General features: G+C 48.6%; 2 protein-coding genes across 4 annotated transcripts; both read left to right on the forward strand.

Moving 5' to 3' along the window:
* Positions 1-884: 884 nt before the first annotated feature.
* On the forward strand, positions 885-16,091 carry LOC116997903 (acyl-coenzyme A thioesterase 1-like). Of its 3 annotated transcripts, XM_033063133.1 has the most exons (4): positions 1,314-1,554; positions 7,683-7,931; positions 12,352-12,554; positions 14,346-16,091. In XM_033063133.1, the coding sequence occupies exons 1-4, from the start codon at positions 1,344-1,346 to the stop codon at positions 14,949-14,951; spliced, it is 1,269 nt and encodes a 422-aa protein (XP_032919024.1). In that variant the 5' UTR covers positions 1,314-1,343; the 3' UTR covers positions 14,952-16,091. The 3 variants fall into 3 exon arrangements, with proteins under 3 accessions (XP_032919023.1, XP_032919024.1, XP_032919022.1); XM_033063132.1 differs by lacking the exons at positions 7,683-7,931; positions 12,352-12,554; positions 14,346-16,091 and adding exons at positions 4,276-4,478; positions 5,104-6,731 and having other exon boundaries at positions 885-1,803; XM_033063131.2 differs by lacking the exons at positions 1,314-1,554; positions 7,683-7,931 and adding an exon at positions 9,946-10,696.
* A 191-nt stretch (positions 16,092-16,282) lies between these two features.
* LOC116998300 (acyl-coenzyme A thioesterase 1-like) lies at positions 16,283-22,734 on the forward strand. The gene is made up of 3 exons (XM_033063841.1): positions 16,283-16,814; positions 19,021-19,223; positions 20,043-22,734. Exons 1-3 carry the CDS (start codon positions 16,283-16,285, stop codon positions 20,616-20,618), a joined length of 1,311 nt encoding a protein of 436 aa, XP_032919732.1. The 3' UTR covers positions 20,619-22,734.
* Positions 22,735-23,098: the final 364 nt, after the last annotated feature.

Below are 23,098 nucleotides of genomic sequence, written 5' to 3' on the forward strand. Positions count from 1 at the left end.
ATAGAAAAAAATTTTTGTGTAGGAGTTGCTTGTCATCACTTTATTCATGTGGTTTTGCAAGCTCTCAGCATTAGACAATCTTCCCCTCCATGAATCTTTTCAGCTCAGCACTTCCTCCTCTCTCGCAGGTGAAAGGTCCAGGGGTTGGCCTGCTTGGTTTCTCCAAAGGGGATGAAGTGCCCCTTGCCAAGGTTGCCTTCCTGAAGAACATCGTGGCTGGTTTTTCCCCAGTGGGAAGCATTTCCATTGTGGGAAGCAATAGGAATATTCCCTCTGTGACTGTTGATTGACATTGATTCCTCTCTGTTACAAGGATAAGAAAACCCCACATTTTGACCTTACATGAACACAAAGCCAAGGCCACCAATTCCAAATTTCTTGATTATTTTGATGTCATGGATGATCCCTTTCAAGCCCCTGGCAACCAAAGCCTGATCCCACTAGAGAAAGCTGAGGCACAGCTCCTATTCCTTGTGGGACAAGACGACCGTGTTGTCAAAAGTGATTATGCTACTGAAGTCTGCAAGATCCTGCAGGCTCAAGGGAAGGGAAATTTTCAGATTCTCTCCTACCCTGGAACAGGGCACTGTACAGACCTCCCTTTTTCCCTTTGTACCGCATAGGAAGCCACCCCGTTTTTCACAAGCGGGCAATCCTGGGTGGGGAGTTCTGGGCTTATTCTAAAGCTCAGGTTCACGCTTGGTCACAGATCCAGGCTTTTTTCAAAAAGCATTTAATTGGTAACTAATGTGCAACAAATAATGTGCAGGCAACACACAATTTTGAACAATCAGACCTGATAAATTCTGCTACATTTATCAAGTCAAATCTTGTCACAGCTGCACTAGTACATCTGCAGTATCTTCCATGACTTTGCACCTCCATAAAACAGAAAAATTGTTCTTTAAGTTTAAAGTCTCCTTCAGGCATCCTTCAGGTACTGAAAGATGGCAATAAGGTGGCCATGGAGCTTTCTCTTCTTTGACTGGAGATGCCCAAAGTGCCAGGGGATCAGCTGTAATGATCCCGCCCTCCCGTGGGCACTGGCATGGATGCAGCAAGCTCCAGGCAGACTTGGAATCTTCCCATACGCGTGTGCCCACAACATTCCTGCCTCAATTCCCCTCCCCTCGCCTTTGTGTGGGAAGCTGCATTTATAGAAGGAGCCTTAGCTTCAATGCAGACACAGTGTAGTCGACCACTCCGGAGCCATGTGGCAGGTCAGTGCCCGCTCCCTGTGCCGGGCCAGCTCCCGCACCTGGCAGAGCCGGCTGTCCTGGCCCGGCCCCGCGCCCGCAGCCTCATGGAGCCCCGCGACAGCCCCTGCCCGCGGACTCTCCTCCATGGCCCCGTCCATCCGCCTGTCGCCCGCCGCCCGCAGCCTCTTCGATGAGCCGCTGGCCATCGCCGTGCAGGGCCTCGGCCCGCGGCAGCAGGTCACGCTGCGAACGTCCTTGCGGGACGAGACCGGAGAGCTCTTCCAGGCCAGTGCCCGCTACCAGGCGGGCGACGACGGGGAGCTGGACCTCGCCCGCAGTCCTGCGCTGCCGGGAGGCAGCTTCTCCGGCCTGGAGCCCATGGGGCTGCTCTGGGCTCTGCAGCCCCAGAAGCCTTTCTGGCGGCTGGTAAAGCGGGACGTGCAGAGCCCCTTCCTCCTGCAGCTGGAGGTGTTCGAGGGCCACGGGGAGCGCCCCGGGCAGCTCCTGGCCCAGGCGCAGCACGAGCGGGCGTTCCTGCGGGACGGGGTGCGGAGAGTCCCGGTGCGAGAAGGGAGGATCCGGGCCACGCTTTTCCTGCCCCCCGGTGAGTACCGACCGCAGCCATCCTGCTTTCTCTACACCGCTGTTTTCTTAGCTGTTCCGTCACCTCTCTGAAGGAGTCCATTAAAGCCCCATGTCTTTTCCCCCTTCCATCCTTCCTTGCCCCCTCCCATGCCATTGACCAGCCTGGCCATCCTTTCCAGTTCACCTGCCCATGCATGTGCCAGGACACAGCTGCAGAAGAAGGCAGAGGAATAACCATCCTTACCCGGGGCTTGAGGTTAAAAACAAAAACCAACAACAACCATGAAGAAAGTCACACCAAGGGAATGTGAGTGTGCCAGGAGGGCTGCTGGAGACAAGAAGCTGCAGAAGAGAGTGGTGGGGAAGGGCTGTGTGTCAGTCATTGGCATTCCTACTCACTGGGAGGGGTTGGGGAATCCTTCTGCCTCCTTCCCCAACAGCAACTAACTATAGTAACTATTGGGTGCCCATGGCCCACCGTGTTAGGGTGAACATCAGCAGTGTGTGAAAGAGGGAAGAGGAGGGGCTCAAGAACATTTACCAGGAATAAATCTTTCCAGCGGGAAAAGACAATTATTTAATTGCTCCGGAAAAGGCGCAGAGCGCCTTTCTGAGATGTAAGGATTGCCCAAGACACCACCTGTCTCCAGCATCTTCTGGGCAGCTACACCAAGATTCCCTGCCAGAGTGCAGGGTGTGGGAAAGCTGATTTCACAGACAGCATCCCGCCCACAACAAGGCCAGGACTGCCGCCCCTGCCTCACCTCTACCCTCACCTGCTGACCAGGAGAGGAAGAAGCCACCTGCACACACTTTATATCCAAAATGTCCCCCTTCCCCTGAGCTGAGGCACTTATGGTAAGTCAAATGCTGGTGCGTTTCCTCCAAGTCCCCTGACCTCCACCTTTTGCCTGTGTATTAAAATGATAAGTCCTTGCCACACATTCCCTGGCACTGTTTCCTTGGCACAGGATAAAAAACATTTATCCCCATCTTACACCCACCACAAGCAAGCTTCAGCTTAGCAAGGCTACAAGCTCTGTCTGTAGTCAGTATTTCTCAGTTTTATTTGGAGATATCTCTTGCTACCATGATTTCACCACACTCAAACTGCCCTGCACTGAGATACCTCATCATGATTTTCAGTCCCTGTCCCTGCTCTCTACACCACACATCTCCACATTCAGATTCAGGAGTTGGATACTCCTCAGCAAATGACCTAAAGCCATGTAGAGGCAGAGAGCTCAAAGGGCTTTTGCTACAGTACTGTCACACCTCCCTTGAGCGCTCCCACAGGCTTATTCAGCTGCACCACCTTTTCTGGGCTTGTTCAGTGCAAGTCCACAGAGCCCCATCACACTCAGCAGAGCCATGGGCCACAGACAACTGCACTCCTGGCCCCTGGCCACACAGCCAGTGCTCTGAGTGCTCACAGCCTGTGAAGAGCCAGTAGATGGGCTGTTGCCTGCATGCAAACAGCCACAGAAGAAAGAGCACAGCAGCACTTTTGATGGCAGGGCTCTCCTTGGTCCAAGGCAGAGAGTGAATACATGCTGTGCTCTCTCTCTCTGCTCACCTCTGACATGTGCAGCACATTTCCACATTTCACCTGCAGCCTTATCTGTGGATGCATGGGCCACTGCAGTGCAGTGAGACTGTGGCAGAAGGGCATCCTCAAGGGGTGGGAGGCATGAGCCCACTCAGGCCTGTGGCTCTCCTGAGGCCAGAATTTTGTGTCATCTAGGTCTTCTCCACTCCCCAACAGCTCCAGGGTCATCTTCTCCTGCAGGCTGCAGTCCCAAAAGCAATCAGGCTGAAGGAATGCAACATGCAAAGCATTCTCTTCCCCTGCACTGGCTGGACTGGTTCAGGATTCTCCGAGGATGATGAAAAGAGCATCCTGGACCAAGAAATATCCAGACATCTGCTGATCACCCACTGAGATACCTGTGGCATCCTGTGCAGAATTTGATACTGACTGCTGCCAGACGTGACTGGCAAAGAAACAAAGTACTGGTTTGGGTGATTTACAGCTTTTCAAGGGATCCCAATTGTTAAAAAGCCATAATACAAACAAAAAAAGCTTACAGTTTCTAGTTTGCATTGCATCTATCAAAACACGATTCCTTAAGGATTTTTATAGCAGCAGCTGAAGAGCTTGCTGCTACAGGAAAAGAACTTGTGACAAGATTATTTTACCGAAGACTCTCTGCCTGTTGGCCCTAAGCACAATGCACAGTACTGCTACGACCTAAAACAAATAAGGGTTTGCACCTTACCTAAGAGGTGCTGCTCCTGCACTTTTTTCCTCTACAACACACTCTAGAATGTTTTCAGATGCTGCCAATACACAACTAAGTGATCGTGTCCTTTCCCCAAAAGATGTTTTTCTGCACTTCCTGTTTGGCACCTTGTTTGATGCATTCCAAACCAGAGAAACATTGAAAGGAGTCATTTCAGGCAATTCTGATCTTTGTCTTGTTTGCTCCAGGAGAAGACACCTTTCCAGGGATCATTGATATACATGGACTTGGAGGAGGTCTTTTTGAGCCCAGAGCAAGCCTGCTGGCCAATCACGGCTTTGCCACACTGGCCCTGGCTTATTATCAGTTTGAGGATCTGCCCCAGGAACCAAAGGAACTCCACCTGGAATATTTTGAAGAGGCAGTGAACTATATGCTGCAGCACCCACAGGTAGGAACACCCCTGTTTCCTGCGGGGTCCTGTAAAGTCCTCTCACTTTGTCCAAGTCATCTTTGGATGAGGCTGCAGAAACACTCACCTGGCAGAGCTGGCCTTTACCAGGCTTTTGGGTGTCTGAGTTCTAGGAAAGAGAAGGGACAAGTAGAGGTGCACTGGAATGGGGATGGAGAGAGATCACAAAGCACTATCACAAGAGACATATCAGATGTAACCAGGTGGGAAGGGTCTGCAGGAAAAAGCCTTCATGAGTTACCACCAAATATCCTCCTACAGTCTCAAGAGTGAAAAGAGCATCTGCCAGGGTCTAAGACTAATAGTTCATAGCTGTGACCTACAAGCTCTCCCCAGATGGATGAAATCATGTCCCCCCACTCCTGGCTGATTTCAGAATAGCAGGGAACATTCTGCATGTGAGTGGTTGAAGTACAGTATGAGGAGGAAGTATAGGGGGTGCAGGAAGGTGTCCTTGTCATTTGTCCAGAAGGAACAGTAATCATTGCCATCACTTTCTTCATGTGGTTTTGCAAACTCTCAGCATTAGACAATCTTCCTCTCCACGAACCAGCTGTTGTGCTTTTCAGCTCAGCACTGATGAGCATTTCCTCCTCTCTCCCAGGTGAAAGGTCCAGGGGTTGGCCTGCTTGGTTTCTCCAAAGGGGGTGAAGTGTCCCTTGCCATGGCTGCCTTCCTGAAGAACATCGTGGCTGTTGTTTCCCTCAATGCCCCTGTTTTTGCTACATGTATTCCTTTCTCTTACAAGGATAAAATCATCCCCACTGTGACCTTACAAGAACACAAAGCCAAGGCCACCAATTCCAAATTTCTTGATTATTTTGATGTCATGGATGATCCCTTTCAAGCCCCTGGCAACCAAAGCCTGATCCCACTAGAGAAAGCTGAGGCACAGCTCCTATTCCTTGTGGGACAAGACGACCGTGTTGTCAAATGTGATTATGCTACTGAAGTCTGCAAGATCCTGCAGGCTCAAGGGAAGGGAAATTTTCAGATTCTCTCCTACCCTGGAACAGGGCACTGCATAGACCCTCCCTTTTTCCCTTTGTACCGCATAGGAACCCACCCTGTTTTTCACAAGCGGGCAATCCTGGGTGGGGAGTTCTGGGCTTATTCTAAAGCTCAGGTTCACGCTTGGTCACAGATCCAGGCTTTTTTCAAAAAGCATTTAATTGGTAACTAATGTGCAACAAATAATGTGCAGGCAACACACAATTTTGAACAATCAGATCTGATAAATTCTGCTACATTTATCAGGTCAAAGCTTGTCACAGCTGCACCAATACATCTGCAGTATCTTCCATGACTTTCACATCCATAACACATAAAATAAATGGCTTTGCCTTTTCTGTTCCCGCCTCAACCTTTTTGCCCAAGTGTCCAGGAAAGGAATGGTGGTTTTTGTATCAGTCTTTGACAAAACAGGTAATGTTCAAAATGCACAGTTACATTTCTTGGGTGGTTTCTATCCCTCTAATACTTGACAGCACTTTCCATGTCATTCTGGTCTCTACACGCATCCTCAGGCCATACTAATTATCTCTAATTACAATTGTCTATAATGACAATTTTGGAGCAGGGATTTCACTGCTACTATGGTGAATGTGTCATTGCAAATAGAAATTTCTCTGACCTCTGTGCTACTGTGAGTGTGTAAGCATGACTGCTATAGCCAGGATTCTGGGTGCTCTCTGGTTAAGCTTTGGGAAAGGTTGCTTTCCATCGTTGTGACTGGGGTGAGAATTATAATAAAGAAACTGAAATTTGAAATCCATGTAGTCATTTGTTGTGCTTTGTTTAGAAGCAGGTTTTGTATCTTGACCACTCTCCCATCCCAGCATGGATCAAGGGCCCTGTTGGTGGAAAGGCCCTGGGGGCCTCCTGCTCCTCCTCGGCAGAGAAGTCACACTCATTCCATTGGTGTACAATGAACTGGCACCAGCACCCCCAATTTCCTTGTGAGGACAAAACCAGGGGCCAGAAAGCACCATTTCTGTCAGACCTGGAGGGCTGCCACCTCCTTTGTGAACACCATTGCCCCGTGCCAGCTGAACCAGCTTTCCTGGGATTCTCCATTTTGCAGGTGTCCTGCAGGCCAGCCTGGCACACATAGGGCAAACCTCAGAGTTGTCTCTCAGCCCTGTCATGTTTTCAGCACCTGGGTGTCCCCATTGTAGCCCTTCCCTGCCCAGCATGTTTCATAACAGATGTTATCAGGACACTTCTGGGCCTGCCCTAGCATGGCTAAGGCTCTAAGTTTGAGCGTGGGCTAGAAGAGAATGTGACAGAACAGGACGCGGGGAAGAACATAAGTCTCAGAGCAGCTCATGGCCATGCTACGTGCTGTCAGCACAAAAAGGTGCAACACTACATGTCCCAGAAGATGCTGAGAAAGCAGTGCTGGGCGAGTGGGGCTGTCTCTGCCTGAGATGTTCCCAGGCCTGCAGCTTGGCTGAGTTTGAGGAAAAAATGACAGCTTGCATGAGAAACCCAGGAAGGAGGGTTGCAGTTGTGCCTGTGTCCAGTCCAGCAGGCCTGCTGCAGAGAGCTTCCACCACAGCAGATAAGCACACTATGCATCAAGTGTCTGGAGAGAGCAGCTGGCTTTTGGAGATAATAGTATCACAGAATAGTTTGAGATGGACCTTAACTGTCATGTAGTCCAACCCCTGCAATAAGCAGAGACATCTTCAACTAGATCAGATTGCTCAGAGTCCTATCCAATCTGGTCTTGGATGTTTGGAGGCATGGGACATCCATTGCCAGTCTGGGCAACCTGGGACAGTGTTTTACCATCCTCACTGCAAAAAACTTCTAGTTTATGTCTAATCTGTATCAACTGTCTATTAGTTAAAAGCCATTGCCTTACTAATAAATCTGCCCCCATCTCACAGGCCTCCTTCAGGTACTGAAAGGTGGCAATAAGGTGGGCCTGGAGCTTTCTCTTCTATGAGCTGAGACACTCCATCAGTCCCAGGTGATCAGCTGTGATGATCCCACCATGCCGTGGGTGCTGGCAGGGATAAAGCAGTGGCTACAGGCAAATCTGGCGTCTCCAAGCACATATGGGCCCAAACCTTTCCTGGTTCAATTCCCCTCCCCTCGCCCATATGTGGGAAACTGCATTTATAGAAGGAGCCTCAGCTTCGATGCAGACGCAGTGCAGTCCTGCGCTGCCGGGAGGCAGCTTCTCCGGCCTGGAGCCCATGGGGCTGCTCTGGGCTCTGCAGCCCCAGAAGCCTTTCTGGCGGCTGGTAAAGCGGGACGTGCAGAGCCCCTTCCTCCTGCAGCTGGAGGTGTTCGAGGGCCACGGGGAGCGCCCCGGGCAGCTCCTGGCCCAGGCGCAGCACGAGCGGGCGTTCCTGCGGGACGGGGTGCGGAGAGTCCCGGTGCGAGAAGGGAGGATCCGGGCCACGCTTTTCCTGCCCCCCGGTGAGTACCGACCGCAGCCATCCTGCTTTCTCTACACCGCTGTTTTCTTAGCTGTTCCGTCACCTCTCTGAAGGAGTCCATTAAAGCCCCATGTCTTTTCCCCCTTCCATCCTTCCTTGCCCCCTCCCATGCCATTGACCAGCCTGGCCATCCTTTCCAGTTCACCTGCCCATGCATGTGCCAGGACACAGCTGCAGAAGAAGGCAGAGGAATAACCATCCTTACCCGGGGCTTGAGGTTAAAAACAAAAACCAACAACAACCATGAAGAAAGTCACACCAAGGGAATGTGAGTGTGCCAGGAGGGCTGCTGGAGACAAGAAGCTGCAGAAGAGAGTGGTGGGGAAGGGCTGTGTGTCAGTCATTGGCATTCCTACTCACTGGGAGGGGTTGGGGAATCCTTCTCCTTCCTCCCCCAACAGCAAGCAACTATAGTAACTATTCGGTGCCCATGGCCCACCGTGTTGGGGTGAACATCAGCAGTGTGTGAAAGAGGGAGGAGGAGGGGTTCAAGAACATTTACCAGGAATAAATCTTTCCAGCCGGAAAAGACAATTATTTAATTGCTCTGGAAAAGGCGCAGAGCGCCTTTCTGAGATGTAAGGATTGCCCAAGACACCACCTGTCTCCAGCATCTTCTGGGCAGCTACACCAAGATTCCCTGCCAGAGTGCAGGGTGTGGGAAAGCTGATTTCACAGACAGCATCCCGCCCACAAGGCCAGGCCTGCCGCCCCTGCCTCACCTCTACCCTCACCTGCTGACCAGGAGAGGAAGAAGCCACCTGCACACACTTTATATCCAAAATGTCCCCCTTCCCCTGAGCTGAGGCACTTATGGTAAGTCAAATGCTGGTGCGTTTCCTCTAAGTCCCCTGACCTCCACCTTTTGCCTGTGTATTAAAATGATAAGATGTCATGCAAAAGAACGTTCTGTTGAATTTACTGTCATTTTGATCTTCTTCTACATGATGTGGAACATTTTAATCTTTGTTACTGGGATGAGAATTGAAATAAAGAGGCTGAAATTTGAAAGCCATAGAGACTTTTGCTGTGCTTTGTTTAGAAGCAGGGTTTGCACCTTGACTACTTCCTCATCCCCCAGTGAAGGCTTAAGAAAGGTTGCAGCAACTTGGGATCAAACGTTGGCCAGGTGAGAACAAGAGACTATAGAAGACAGTCAGGGCTGGACACCAGACAACATACCCAAATACTGTATGACAGAACCTCACCTATTTAGAGACAAAGGGTAATTTCCATGGTGAATGAAAGACTGCTGAGACTCTGCCCAATATCTCTGACCACTTCTCCCTCTGCAGTTCCTTTTGGATCAGAATATCATCTCTGCGTAAGATGCACTGAATTACTTTATTTTTTAAAATCTTTGCACAATCCATTACTAGAAGAGCCAGATTTTTCTGACCTACCTAAATAGTGTGTGAAAGTGCTCCTCCCTTATTGCTCCTGCACCCCTGACCAGCCTGCTCATCCTTCCTAATACACCTGGCTGTGCAGCTGTCTAGGCCAGGGCAGAGCCTGGTGGAGACATAACTCACCTTGTTCATGCCTTGGGCTAACAAACAGAGAACCAAGCCAGCAAGGAGACAAGAAGCCAAGAAGTGCTGGTGTGGCTTCTCCCCGCCTCGGCTGGGACTGCTACCATGCATCGCTGCGGTCCCTTGCCTGAGTGGCACAGCACAGCTCGGCCGTGCCGTGCAGAGCTGTCCCATCTCTGTGCGGTCTGTCCCACACCGGCCCTTCCCTGTCCAGTGAATTCCGACTGCGATTCTGCTCGGCGGCTCGTCAACCTTATCTGCTCGTCCTCTGCCCACGTCTCCTGCCCGCAGCCACCTCCCGGCCGGGAGAGCTCGGGGGGACACCGAGGAGCTCGCCGAGGCACAGACGGGTTTCAAGGAACCCTCCCACAGCCTGTGAAGGCAGCGGGGGGGAAGACAGAAGAGAAGGCGAGGAGGCAGACAGGCAGGGGAAGCAGAGAGGCACAGAAATTGGCACGCAGGCAGGCAGGAGGGAAGCAGGAGGGCGGGACAAGGGAGCTGTCACCCGGCTCTTCCCCACCGGGGCGTGCCAGCGTCCTCAGGGCCCGAGCCCGGTCCTGGTTCCGCGAGGATCTGCCCCCAGAATCCGCCCTCAGAGGCGGGACCGACCACTCCGGAGCCATGTGGCAGGCCAGTGCCCGCTCCCTGTGCCGGGCCAGCTCCCGCACCTGGCAGAGCCGGCTGTCCTGGCCCGGCCCCGCGCCCGCAGCCTCACGGAGCCCCGCGACAGCCCCTGCCCGCGGACTCTCCTCCATGGCCCCGTCCATCCGCCTGTCGCCCGCCGCCCGCAGCCTCTTCGATGAGCCGCTGGCCATCGCCGTGCAGGGCCTCGGCCCGCGGCAGCAGGTCACGCTGCGAACGTCCTTGCGGGACGAGACCGGAGAGCTCTTCCAGGCCAGTGCCCGCTACCAGGCGGGCGACGACGGGGAGCTGGACCTCGCCCGCAGTCCTGCGCTGCCGGGAGGCAGCTTCTCCGGCCTGGAGCCCATGGGGCTGCTCTGGGCTCTGCAGCCCCAGAAGCCTTTCTGGCGGCTGGTAAAGCGGGACGTGCAGAGCCCCTTCCTCCTGCAGCTGGAGGTGTTCGAGGGCCACGGGGAGCGCCCCGGGCAGCTCCTGGCCCAGGCGCAGCACGAGCGGGCGTTCCTGCGGGACGGGGTGCGGAGAGTCCCGGTGCGAGAAGGGAGGATCCGGGCCACGCTTTTCCTGCCCCCCGGTGAGTACCGGGCTCCTGCCCCCACTGTGCTGCCTCTACTTTCGGCCCCGCACTCCCAGACCCGCAGCCAGAGCGCCTCCAGGCTCCTCTGGAGCCCCGTAGCAGGCAGAGGACGGGGGAGCTGCATCTCGCCAGTCGGCACTGGACACTTCTGAAGTGGCCTGATCAGCCCAACCAGCTTTGATCTGCTGGCCGTACTCCTCACACAGAGCAGCCGCATGTGGTGAAGAACATGTGTGTTTGTTTAACTGATTTCTATTGGACATTAAGATACTGATCACAGTACATTTTTTCTTCCCTAATGCCATGGGAACTGTAGTCAGCCAGTTTTCAAGTTACCTTTCCTCTACCTGGCTGTTTTCCAGGAAATTCAGGTGGTAATTCTTTTTAGTAAGTGGAACACTGCTCTTCTAAACTGTAGAGTTTAAGCCTGTGGCTTCCCTTTCCAGCCTCTCCACACTTACTCCTTAACTTAGTAATGCCCTAATTGCTGTAGCCCAAGTTGCCTTTCACCCTTTGTACCCAGTTCTTCCCTGTTTATGATTAGAAGGTCAAGGAAAACATTGGACAGACTTGGCCTGGCAGTATTTTTGTCAGAAAATAATGAAAAGGGCCTGTGAGGTTTTCAAATTGCCTGACAAATGCTGCGTTGTCCTTCCATCAGCTGTCCAGATTTCTGCTAGTTTTCTGTAGGAAACCTTATCTCTTGCATTCCCTTGGTTCTGTAGTAGCCACATCCCCATCACATCCCACCTTTCTTTCCAGTTGTGATACAGAGGTTTTTGCCAAGTGTGTCTCTGGAACTCCCATGTACTCAAGGAGCTCTTCTATGTATCACGTGCCTTCTCCTTTCCCCTTCCTTTCCTGTCTGTCCCGGATAACTCTTTCATGACAGTGCTAAAATGACACATACTAAACCAGCCAGTGCCCTGGGCTCTGACTTCATCTGTCTCCTTGATGCTGGAGGTGAATTTCTAGTTCTTTCTTGTTACCCACATTTGATGTTAGTCTGTAGACATCTGAGGAAAGCTTCACCTTCCCTCCTGAGCAGGAATGGAAGTCTCCCTCTTGGCCTCCCCCTTTCATTACTTGGTTAGTACTTGGCAGCAATCAATCCTTCTCAGCTCTGGACTTCAGTTCCTGTCCCATGATGAACCTAACGTAATGCTTCCCTTACCAGGTAAGCAAGACTGGTTTCAAATACTTTATTCTCTTAATCCCAGAATAAATGATTGAGGTACATTTACACTAAAATTGAGAAGCTGGACCCATGAGAAGATGAGAATTTTTTTGGATCAGCCTTGAGAGAAGTGCACTAAGGAGAAGCCTTCTAGATATTTTTGAAGCAGAGCTTATCACATTTGCAGTGACTTTACATGATACAGTGAAATAGTTGTGACTGTCAAAAGATCCCTTCTCTTCCAGCTGCCTGTTTCCTGATGTTATCTAAAACATTAGCAGGCCTGCTAATTTGTGCTAGTTTGTTTAATCTTGAAGCAATGTAGGCATTTCATTAAAACTGTCACAGTAATTTAGGACCCTCAGTACCATTCTGCTGCTGTATTTTTTTTTAAAGACACGTTCCCAGGCCTATGAATTTGGAATATAAATTAAAAATTGTGGGTTAATGTGTCCTGTTATGTGGTCTCTCTCAGGAAGCGGCCCCTTTCCGGGAATTATTGACTTGTATGGAACTGGAGGAGGACTCCCTGAATACAGGGCATGCCTGCTGGCCAACCACGGCTTTGCTGTGCTGGCTCTAGCTTTCTACAGCTATGAAGATCTCCCCAAAGGGATGAAGGAATTCCACCTGGAATATTTTGAAGAAGCTGTAAACTATATGTTACAACACACCCAGGTTGGTTTGTTCATTGACCGTCACTACAGTGAACTCTCATTAGTTAGGTCCTGTCAGACTGCACATGGGGCAGAGCTGCTGTACTTAAAATAGCATTGCTGTTGAGTTGGCTGTTATTAATTTGTTTTATATCTTTAACCCCAATTACAATGGCTGTCTGGCAGATTATTCCAGCTCTTCCTTTTCAACTGGCTGGGTGAAACAGTAACATACTGGTCACATACTGGTAATTTCTACTCCATTCAAGCCAGTGTCATAACTAGGGTGCTTGTTTCCTGGAGGCTTACTGGACTTGCAGTAGGGATTTTAGATTTATGCTCTGTAGAATGTCCTTCAGAATTAAATTACCTTTTCAGGTGTGGAGCACATGATAACCCTCTGTGATCCAGGTCTCAGGAAACCAAGGAAACTCAAGGCAGTCCACCAATATACATTTGATGCTGTGTGTTTTATAATAAGCTGTTAAAATCACTCCAAATGTTGGTATTTGATAAGTGTGGGTTTTAGTAGCTAGTTGTGCACTTAGACATCCTTCTAATTCAGCACCTCTTGGAAGAGAACTCTGCTCAATTCTGCATCTCCTTATAAGTAGCTGTGAGTGACAGCAGCTAGAATTGTACAAACCAACACTTGATTTCTCTGGAGAATGAAAATACCTTCCTCAACCTCAGAAAGATGAGTAATTGTTAAAGGTCTTGACTGCTATTTTGTCAAGACCTTAACTGCTTAACTTTAACCTTAACCTTAACTGTTCATGCCACCTCCCTTACCAAAAAACTCTGCAAATTGCTTCCCCTGCATTTTTTCCCCTTGAGAGCAGTACAGTATCACTGCCTCCCATTAATATCTCCACTGCTGTTCTCACTGTGTTTTTAATATGTTGCAAAGTTTCAGCTATATTTTCCAATTTCCCCTTTCCAATATTTTAAATTCAGTGGGTTTGAAGCCTATTACATTGGTGATAAGATGCAGAAGGTATTAAATTTTGATGCTGTCTCAGAGCTTATTTGTCCCTGAGTCTTTGGATATTGAAGAGATGTGATATTAGCTAAACTTCTTTCAATATCCTTACAGGATTTCAGCACCCAGTAAGCTCATTTAACTTTCCTATTCTAGTTAATTTGCCTTGTGTGAAAGAAAATGAAGATTTTCTTCATTTGACTAGATTGACTACAGGGGACTGTACAATTATCTTAGAAATATGGTTTTAATAGATTATATTTTTAAGATAAATTTTAATGAGTAAGCTATCTCAGACTACTTCCTGTGAGTTAGATACCAAGCATTCTAGAGATGTGGGAGAACAGCTCATGTGGAGCCTGCTACCCCACGTCAGCATAGTAGGGGAATCTTGAATATAATAAATACATTAGCATAAGTGATGACAAACTCATAGTCATTGCTAACTTTGAGCATTTTGCACTGAAAGAAAGCAATTGCAGAGGAGGCCACCCCTGTTCTTTCCCCTTCTTCTCTCAACTGCATTATAAATAAAGTGAATCTGAGACTACACATTTGCAATACAGCTGTACTCTCTGCCTCAGCACTGAACCTTGTAGCTTTGTTAGGATGATGCTGCAGTTTCAGTAGGGTTTAGCATCATAAATCAAGCACAGAACAGTGCCCAAGATCCCTCAGACATGGGCCCTCCACAGAGAACCTCAGATGCCTGTAGGTGGGCTCCAAATTTGGGACAGAGCTGCACAGACACAGCTGCAAACATGGCAACATATTAAAGAAGTGGCATGCCATGGTTCATTTCTTCATCCTTTTCTCTTCTCTCACCTCCAGATTAAAGGTCCAGGAATTGGTTTGCTTGGACACTCGAAAGGGGGTGACCTGTGCGTCTCCATGGCCTCCTTCCTAAAGGGCATCACAGCCACTGCCCTCATCAACGCCTCGGTGGCAAATGTGGGAGCAGTGCTCCACTACAAGGATATCACCATTCCACCCATTGGTACCGATCTAAAACGCACCAAGGTCAGCAAATCTGGGATTGCTGATATTATTGACGTACTGAACAACCCACTAGAAGGGCCTGACCAGCAAAGCTTTATCCCTTTGGAGAAGGCTGAGTGTTGCTTCTTGTTCATTGTTGGCCAGGATGATCACAACTGGAAAAGTGAATTCTTTGCAGTTGAGGGGAGCAAACGTTTGCAGGCTCATGGGAAAGAAAAGCCTGAGATAGTCTGTTATCCTGGAGCAGGACACTATATCGAACCTCCCTTTTTCCCGATGTGTGCAGCCTCAATGCACCTGCTAATTGGCAAGCCTGTGATGTGGGGAGGGGAGCCCAAGGCACACTGTGAGGCACAAGTAGATGCTTGGCAGCAGATCCAAGCTTTCTTTCATAAACACCTCACAGGGAAGCCATCTGAAACACCCAGCAAGCTCTGATACGAATTAGGTTACTGTACAGATGAAGATGCTGGTTTTGTTAAATTGTTTTGTTAAATAGTTCAGAATGAGAACAAGGAACATCTGAGAATAAGCTGTTAGGTTTCTTGGAGGATGATGGTGGGCAAAAGCAAGAAAGCAGCTTCCTTTTTTCACCTTCCTCCAATCTTGGTTAGAGGTCTTGGCCTCCTGTTTTATGTAGTACAGGGTTATTAACTGTGGAAAACAAATGGGAAATGATGGTAAGGCTGTGTGTGCTTTGAGTGTGAACTGAAGTGGTAGGTAACTCATCCAAGCTGAGAACTGGGTTGAAAATATGCCTTGGCCTTCTCAGAGGGAATGTATGCCATCTCCCAGCTTTGCGTTCTAGTTCCAGTATTCTAGTTTTTCTGGAAGCAATAATCTGCCTCCAGTAATATTTCTGGTCTCCCTTCTCCCAAACCACTAAAATGCATCTGCCTTAAAAATATCTAATATTTCACTTACCAAAAGCAGCAGTAGTGTGCCAGCACCCTCAGGTAACACCTCACACTTACAGGCAACAAATAGCCCGTAGCTTGGTGTGATGTTCTGAGCGCATACAGTAGAAATGAGACATTTAAACAGTCTGTGGAGGTTCATAAGCGTGAAGAAACAACAGAAGGGGTCCTGTTAGTTGCCATCCTGGAGCCGCACACGGGTGTCTCCTCAGCATGGCTGGGTATAGCTGTGGAGATCCGGAGCACTGTCAGAGTTCCCTGCCTCTACACTCCCCAAATGCCTTTTCAGCTGCCAGCTCCTGAGGGCGGCTGAGAGCAGCCCGGCTGCGGGGCTGGCGCGGCGGCTCCGTGAGGCAGTGCGGGTGTGGGGCGGCCTGGAAGGGGCCGTGGGGCGGCCGGCCTGCTGTGGCGGAGCGGGGCTCCGACTGCTCGCCCCTGCTGTGTGCGCAGTGGGGTGAGCGCTCAGCCCCGCCGGGCAGCGTCAGTAACTTTTGGCACCCAAGCGTGGGGTTGAAGGAGAAGGCGCCGAGTGTCGCCGGCGCATTTGCACCCTGTGTCCGAAGACGTTGTGGCCGCAGCCGGTACCCGGCCTCTGCTGTTGCCCGTTTGTACGTTTTGCACCCACCCTAATGTAATGGATTAAAGTGAAACTTTAACCGTTGCCCACGGCTCGCTGCTTCAGTCGGTTGGATGGTTCGGGGAGGCGGGAGCGGCCCGGCGCTGGTGGCCTTCCGGGGCTGGGGGGCGGGGAGGGGCTCTGCTCTCTATTGGGGCCGCCTGGAGGGGGCGGCGGCCGCGGTACCGATATTGCGGGCGGCACGGCCGCACCGCGCACCCGCCACTGCCGCCGCCATGTGGAGAGTGCTGGCCGCCGCCCCGGCCCGGGCCCTGCTGCGCACCCCGCCGGCCCGGCGGGCTGCCAGCCTGGCCGTGTCCCCCGCCGCGGGCCCGGCCGACGAGCGGGTAGAGACGCGGGTGGCGGGGCTGAGCCCGGGGCAGCCGGTGACCCTGCGGGCGGTGGCGGCCGATGACCGCGGCTGCCTCTTCCAGTCGTGCGCGCATTACCGGGCGGACAGCCGCGGGGAGCTGCACCTGGGCACGGACGCCTCCCACGGTGGGGACTACACCGGCGTGGAGCCCATGGGGCTCTTTTGGAGCCTCGCCCCCGCCGGCATGGAGAAGCCGTACCAGCGGCTCGTTCCCCGCAACACCGGCGCCCCGATGAAGGTGGAGGTGTTGGTCCACCAGGGCCACAGCCCGCCCGGCTCCATGCCCGGCCCCGTGGTGGCCAAGGCCGAGGTGCAGAGATTATTCACGACCCCTGGCGTGCGGAGGATCCGGCTGAAGGAAGGAGTCGTAAGGGGCTCCCTTTTCCTGCCGCCGGGTGAGTGCCCAGGCCCGAGACCTTCTTCCCGAGGCCGGCGGGACACCCCGCCGTCTCTGAGCAGAGCGAGGAAAGTCCTGTAAAACAAACCCCTGCAGAGACTATCACCCGGGCAATCCGTGTTCCGTAAGAGCCGGACGCTGCCCTGCAGACAGGTGGCCCTAAACTCTTAGGGAGATATCCCAGGTGCTTGTCGCGACAGCGCCCGGTTTGTGCGCGGCCACCCCGCCTGGTCCTTGCCGGCGGCACCGAGCAGGGCGGGCACGGAGGCGGCTCTTGCGGGACGGGCCGCAGCTAAAGGAGAACAGCGGTCCTAGAGTTTACTTCATTGCTGTGCTCGGCCTCTGGTTTTTCAGTAGGTTTGATGTTTGCTCTGGAGTACCAGAATCTGACATCCAGAAAAGCTGATGTGCTGAATGACCCAAGGATTTTAGCCTAAGTAGGACTGAATTAAAGAGGTATTTTTCTTCCCTGTGAAACAAAAAACAGGAAGCAGAGCAGCAGATGAGAAAATATGTGTATCTCACCTCTGTTACTACAGAGTTACTGCAGTTAGTAGTTGTGGTATAAAACCAAAATGTATTTATGAACAAGTTCTCCTGATGTGCTCATCAGATGTTTGTGCTATAAGAGGTGGGATATTCTGGTGGTTTGTCAGTGGTGTTAGAAAACGAAACCTTGCACCAGCGATTGTGTTTGTACACTTGAACTGTGAGTTAAACTTTTTTTTGTTCCCTGAGTGTTGTGGGTACTGGAACTGCCTTCCACATTATCTCTAATTTAAAACTACTTGGTTCAGCAACTCCTGTAAGTATGACTACACTTATAAAGTATTTAAGTATTTTCATTCCAAACCAAAGATTTTTTTTATCCATTTAAATATGGATCCAAAGTCCATTGACAAAAAAAAACAACAGAGATTGAACTTTGAATTTCAGATGTTTAGTCAGCATGCTGGATTTTCCATCTCTGAGACATTGTTTTTGATCTATCCTGCCTTAGAGGATGAGTTTGATTTCTGCTGAGCTCAGTGGGAATCCAGAGATCTGCAAGATTAAACTGCATTTTCCCCTTTAGAAAATCGGCAATTGTAATAGTGTGGAAAAATTTGGAATCATTGCTTAAATGATATTGCCATCCATCATGATGGAGGATCCAGTTACAGCATTATGACCATACCTTTCTTTGCTCCACGGACAAAAAATTGTTAATATTTGTAAGATAGGAATCTTAAATGTGAGCTATTCTTAGTAAAAGTGAGAGGACATGAGTGGACTTTTGATGTAATTTTAATATGAAAGCGATTTCTCAATTCAGGCATAAGAGTTACAGACGTGGAGGTTTGTTTGTTTTTAAATGTTGGTAAAGTTGTCTAGCCCATTTTATCCTGCTTTTTAGTGAGATCTGCAGGAACCATATACTTGGGCACGTGTAGGCACTCAGGCAGTCCAGGATCCTTGTGCAAGTTAAGGATGTCAGCATGGCCTTGACGAGCATGGCCGTTTAAAATTGTGGTTCTGATTATTTCTGTGGGACATATTATACACATGTGTGTGCACATTTATCTGTACGTCAGTCATGCACGCACAGCTGCACCCATGCAGCTCTCAGTTCTGCCTTCTGTCTTGTCACATCTGCAGGAGCAGTTCTCCTGCCAAGTCTTACAGTTCTGATGTTGAGATAGAGGTAGTATGTCCAGTTGATTTTAACAATGAGTATTCTTTGTTGGGCTTTGCTCAATGCAGTTTATTCCAGCGTTTGCACAAGTTTTGTAGAATTTCCTTCAAGGGCTCAGTGCTCTTGCCTCACTACTCAAGAGCTTGCCCTTTGCTAATTAAGATGTGACTTTGTAGGAAAATAGCTGACTTGGTGTATGATTGATCTGGGGGCAGGAGTTAAGACCATGGAAAAATACATTTAGAACAGTTGTTGGGGTTTTTTTTTGTTGTTGTTGTTTTGTTTTTAAAAAGCAAAACCAGTAACTTCATATATTTTTACAGGAATGTAAGGACATGGACCTCTTCTTAGTTTGAAATACCTGAAGTGGGATACAGCACTGGTTCTCTTAAATCTCTGCTGTGCAAATGCAAAAATAATGACTATTAATAGCAAATGTCTTAAGCATTCTGTATTTTGTTGTTCACTCTTCACCATATTTTTTTGTGTCCTGTTAACTTTTCCTCTGTATCTCCTCCCTTTAATATAGGGGATGGTCCCTTTCCAGGAGTGATTGATATGTATGGTGATGAAGGAGGCTTGATTGAACTTAGATCCAGTCTCCTGGCTATCCGTGGTTTTGCTGCTCTTTCTCTGCCATATTTTGATTTTGAAGATCTTCCTAGGGTCATGAAAGAATTAAAACTTGAGTACTTTGAGGAGGCAGCAAGGTTCCTACAGCGTCACCCAAAGGTGAGTGCAATGAGAGATCTCTTGGAACTAGGGAGGATTTAGCAGTTATGCCTAAGTGGTGGTGATTTTTTTTTTTTTAATATTTGAGTATCAGTTTCTGCTGGGCAAACTCAGGCCCAAAAGTGGCTTACGCATAAGACTGGAGAGAGTTTCTTCCAGTACCAAGTGTCTGTTAAATTCTTGCTGGAGCTAGGAGATTGCTGATCAGTAGGATAGTGAATGCTGGAGTACCCTCCAAACAGGACCAGTGGTGATAAAAATGCTGGGTTTGTTTAGGGTTTTTTCTTACATGAAAGCAATTAGTTTTAAGAGAGGATGAGACGACTCAATAGTAGTTGAACGAATGTATTTGATGATGTGGGATTTTGCTTTCAGTTTTACTTACCAGGCTAAAAAAAGACAAGACAAATGCTACTTATCTAATCCTTCAGATGTAATTTGTGAGGTTACTTTTTTTTCCCTGAGACATAGGAAACAATAGACTGTGCTTGAATTTCCTGTTACCTGTTTTAGGAAAATGAGAAAAAATTTGCATTAACATATTCTGTAGGGACCAGGTAAGGATTGAGTGATGGTATGCCTTGTGCCTGTCTGCATTTTTTGTGGGGTTTAGTTATCTCTTGGTGTCTCTGAAAAATAAGACCGTAGACAGAAGGAGGAGCCTCGGTCCAGACTGTCACTTTCCAACAGGTTACATCAATAATTAACCTTCTTTTTAATAAAACAACTCCAAAGTCAATTAATGGCTAATCCCATTATAATATATGCTTCCTTTATCCCTTTCTTCCTCTCTTCTCCACCCCCTATCTAAATCTGAAGGTGAAAGGACCAGGAGTCGGAGTGATTGGGACTGGGAAAGGGGCAGAATTAGCACTCTCCATGATCACCTTCCTGCCAGAAGTAGTGGCTGCTGTCTCAATCTCCGGCTGTAGTTCAAACACCGTTGCAGACCTCCATTATGGTGACATGACTCTGCCCGGGCTGCGTTTTGATATGAAGAAAGTCAGTGTCTCTGACTCTGGTGTATTTGATGTTTTTGATGCTCTGGATGACCCAGCAAATCCTGCTAATTCTGCTAGCGTGATCCCCATTGAAAAAGCAGAAGGTCACTTTCTCTTAGTGGTAGGGGAAGATGATCGGATGTGGAAGAGCTCCTTATATGCTGAGCTGGCAATCAAGCGTCTACGCCAGCACGGGAAAGAGAACTTTGAACTCCTCAGTTATCCAGGAGCAGGTCACCGAATTGATCCTCCTTCTACTCCCTTTTGTCAGGTAGCTATGGATCGTGTTTTGGGGGTGCCTGTTCTGGGGGGTGGAGAGAGCAAAGCACATGCCCATGCACAGGAACACTCCTGGGGGAAGATTCAGGAGTTTCTGCACTTGCATTTGGGATGAGCACTTAAGCACATGCAAGCTGTTGCAGATCTGCAAGGACTGAACTTGAGCCACCAAAACAACTGGTGATGACTGGTGAATTGAAGGGATTGACTGAGACAAGCCTTGAAATATGAAAATAAATTACTATTTTGTTACAAGTATAAATCTAAAAGGCATGGGATTTATTTGGAGCAGCCTAAGTTAATTTAACTAGACAAACAAGAGACATGAAACAACAAGCAGGCTGCACTATGGTACAAATTTGACAGCTCAAAGTGATCATGTTATGAAGAAACAAGTACCTGAAGAGAGTAGTAGGTACTTCCTTGCTTGCAGTATTTACACCTCAGAATGTTAACAGGCAGCCTGCACCCTCAGCAGTGACAGACAGGATCACACCCTGGCAACGACGGATGATAAACGTAGAAATCCAAATCATGAGTGACTCTGGCTTTAATCTCCCTTACACCAGAATTCTCATATTTACAGCCATATACACTTTGGAAATGTTTTCCATTTACATGAAGCTGGAGATACCTACTTGAAATGAGGCTCATATACTTACCATTGTGGTCTTCTGGTGACACAGTCTGTTTCTTTCCAAGAAGAACTATGTGCTGACTGGGAAAAAGAAGAGTACTTGTCCTTGTCATCCAAGGAGAATGGCAGTACTAAGCACTGTCTTGTATTGAGGATGTACCTGTCTGTTCCTGTAATGGCTTGGATTGGCATTTGACACTCAGGATATTAAGATTCTGTTGGATAGGTTAGAGCATGTCTAAATACAGCCATTAAATTAGGGATTAATTACTTGTGGAACTGTTTAGTAATGATGTCAACAGATGCTGACAGCTGTTCTTAGGAAGGAAGCAGAGTTGGGAGACAGAAAACCTAGCCTGTAGATTTAAATTGACTGTAAAAAGCTGTTACCTTATGGTTGTGATTAACTCAGAATTGTACTAAACTAACAATGCCCACCAAAAAAAAGTGCCCAAACCCAAATCTAGGATAGCTTTTCCATGAATGCCTGAGATTTTTTTTTTTTTTTTTTTAAATCTAAGTTCTTTTTTGGCTAGTGCCCTTTTCCCCCCACCATTTAGGTAGAAAGAAACAACTTCTTCCCAAATGAATTGATCTCTCAAGGTGGTCTTGTTGAAATGGTGCTGAAGGCCTGTTTAAGGAGGGCCTATATCAACAAAATTTCTCTTTCCAAAGTAATTTTGTCAGACCAGTTTGAGAGCTGCCCAGGAAGATACAAAACTTTCATTAGTGGTACTCAGTTTTGCTTTGCTCTCAGGGATCTCTCTCCAGTTAACTGTCATTATGCTGCTGCTCAGTCTCAATAGCTTTCTGCAACTCTTATTATTCCTTATCATTTGATTGAAGTCACATGTTCTTCACACACAATCAATGCAAACTGAACAATTTATCCACCCATTCTTTACAAGAGAAACTCCATCCTGCTAGCTCCACACAAGATTTCTTTATGCCTGGTCTTTAAACTCACCAGCTGAATAGGCTTTTGCCAAGTCATACCTGGTGCCTGAACCTCTGCTAACACAAGAAGCCCCAGAAGTTCAGGACCAGAGCCTGCTGTGATGTGCTCCCTGGTGTCACCCATACCTGTCACCTGCCTTTTTTTCCCCAAACTCCTTTCAAGCAGCAACTGTAGGAGAAAGGGTTGTGTGTTGTGTGAAGGTTCCTGCCTCACCCTGTATCTCTTCAGTAGCTAGAGCTGTTATTAATTGTGCAAGAGCAGTACCTCCCCTAGCCCTGTTCTGTCACTCTCCCAGTGCCAATACCTGTGTCTCCACACTGCAGTCCTACCTCAGCATATGCATTGCGGTGCAAGATTGCAATCTGGAGGCTCAGTAAATGTTAAGTTGTAAACAAAAAAAATTTTAAAAAACCCAAACCAGGTAGATTAAGAGTTCTCAGACTTAATTTCCTAAGCACAAGCTTTTAAAATAATTCATTGTTGGATTTTGTGATATATGCAATTTGAAAGAGAAGTAAAACACTTTATTAAAAAGCAACCATGTGTAAGAATTTGATGTTAGGTATTTGTTTGGAAAAGTGAGTGATACTTTGTTTTAAAGAGAGAAAAAAATAAAAACAATGTAATTTTACTGTGACGAGCCTTTTCATGAATGAGTCAGGGTTTCCTGTACAAAATAATTAATAGAAGAACCTGTTGAAAACCAGACAACTTTTGCACTAGCATTTTGTATATTTACAATGCTACCTGGGGACACGATACATTGCAGGCACTCCGCAAAATGTGTAGCTATTTCATTAAGTGTAATTAAACTGAGTGCCTGATTATGGCCTTAGTTACAGCCACTTTATTTATATTTGTTTACATTCACAGAATTGTTAGGGTTGGAAGAGACCTTTGGAGATAACCTATTCCAAGTCTCCTGCTAAGGCAGGGTCAGCTAGAGCAAGTTACACAGGAATGTGTCCAGGTGGATTTGGACTGTCTCCAGAGGGAGACT

This window comes from Catharus ustulatus, chromosome 6 (genome assembly GCF_009819885.2).
Source record: "Catharus ustulatus isolate bCatUst1 chromosome 6, bCatUst1.pri.v2, whole genome shotgun sequence".
In the NCBI taxonomy this organism is placed as follows: domain Eukaryota; kingdom Metazoa; phylum Chordata; class Aves; order Passeriformes; family Turdidae; genus Catharus; species Catharus ustulatus.

Coding starts and splice junctions, on each gene's coding strand:
- LOC116997903 (XM_033063131.2), top strand. CDS start 10,105: ATGTGGCAGGCCAGTGCCCGCTCCCTGTGCCGGGCCAGCTCCCGCACC. Junction 10,697..12,351: donor CACGCTTTTCCTGCCCCCCG/GTGAGTACCGGG, acceptor GGTCTCTCTCAG/GAAGCGGCCCCTTTCCGGGA. Junction 12,555..14,345: donor ATATGTTACAACACACCCAG/GTTGGTTTGTTC, acceptor TCTCACCTCCAG/ATTAAAGGTCCAGGAATTGG.
- LOC116998300 (XM_033063841.1), top strand. CDS start 16,283: ATGTGGAGAGTGCTGGCCGCCGCCCCGGCCCGGGCCCTGCTGCGCACC. Junction 16,815..19,020: donor CTCCCTTTTCCTGCCGCCGG/GTGAGTGCCCAG, acceptor CCTTTAATATAG/GGGATGGTCCCTTTCCAGGA. Junction 19,224..20,042: donor TCCTACAGCGTCACCCAAAG/GTGAGTGCAATG, acceptor CTAAATCTGAAG/GTGAAAGGACCAGGAGTCGG.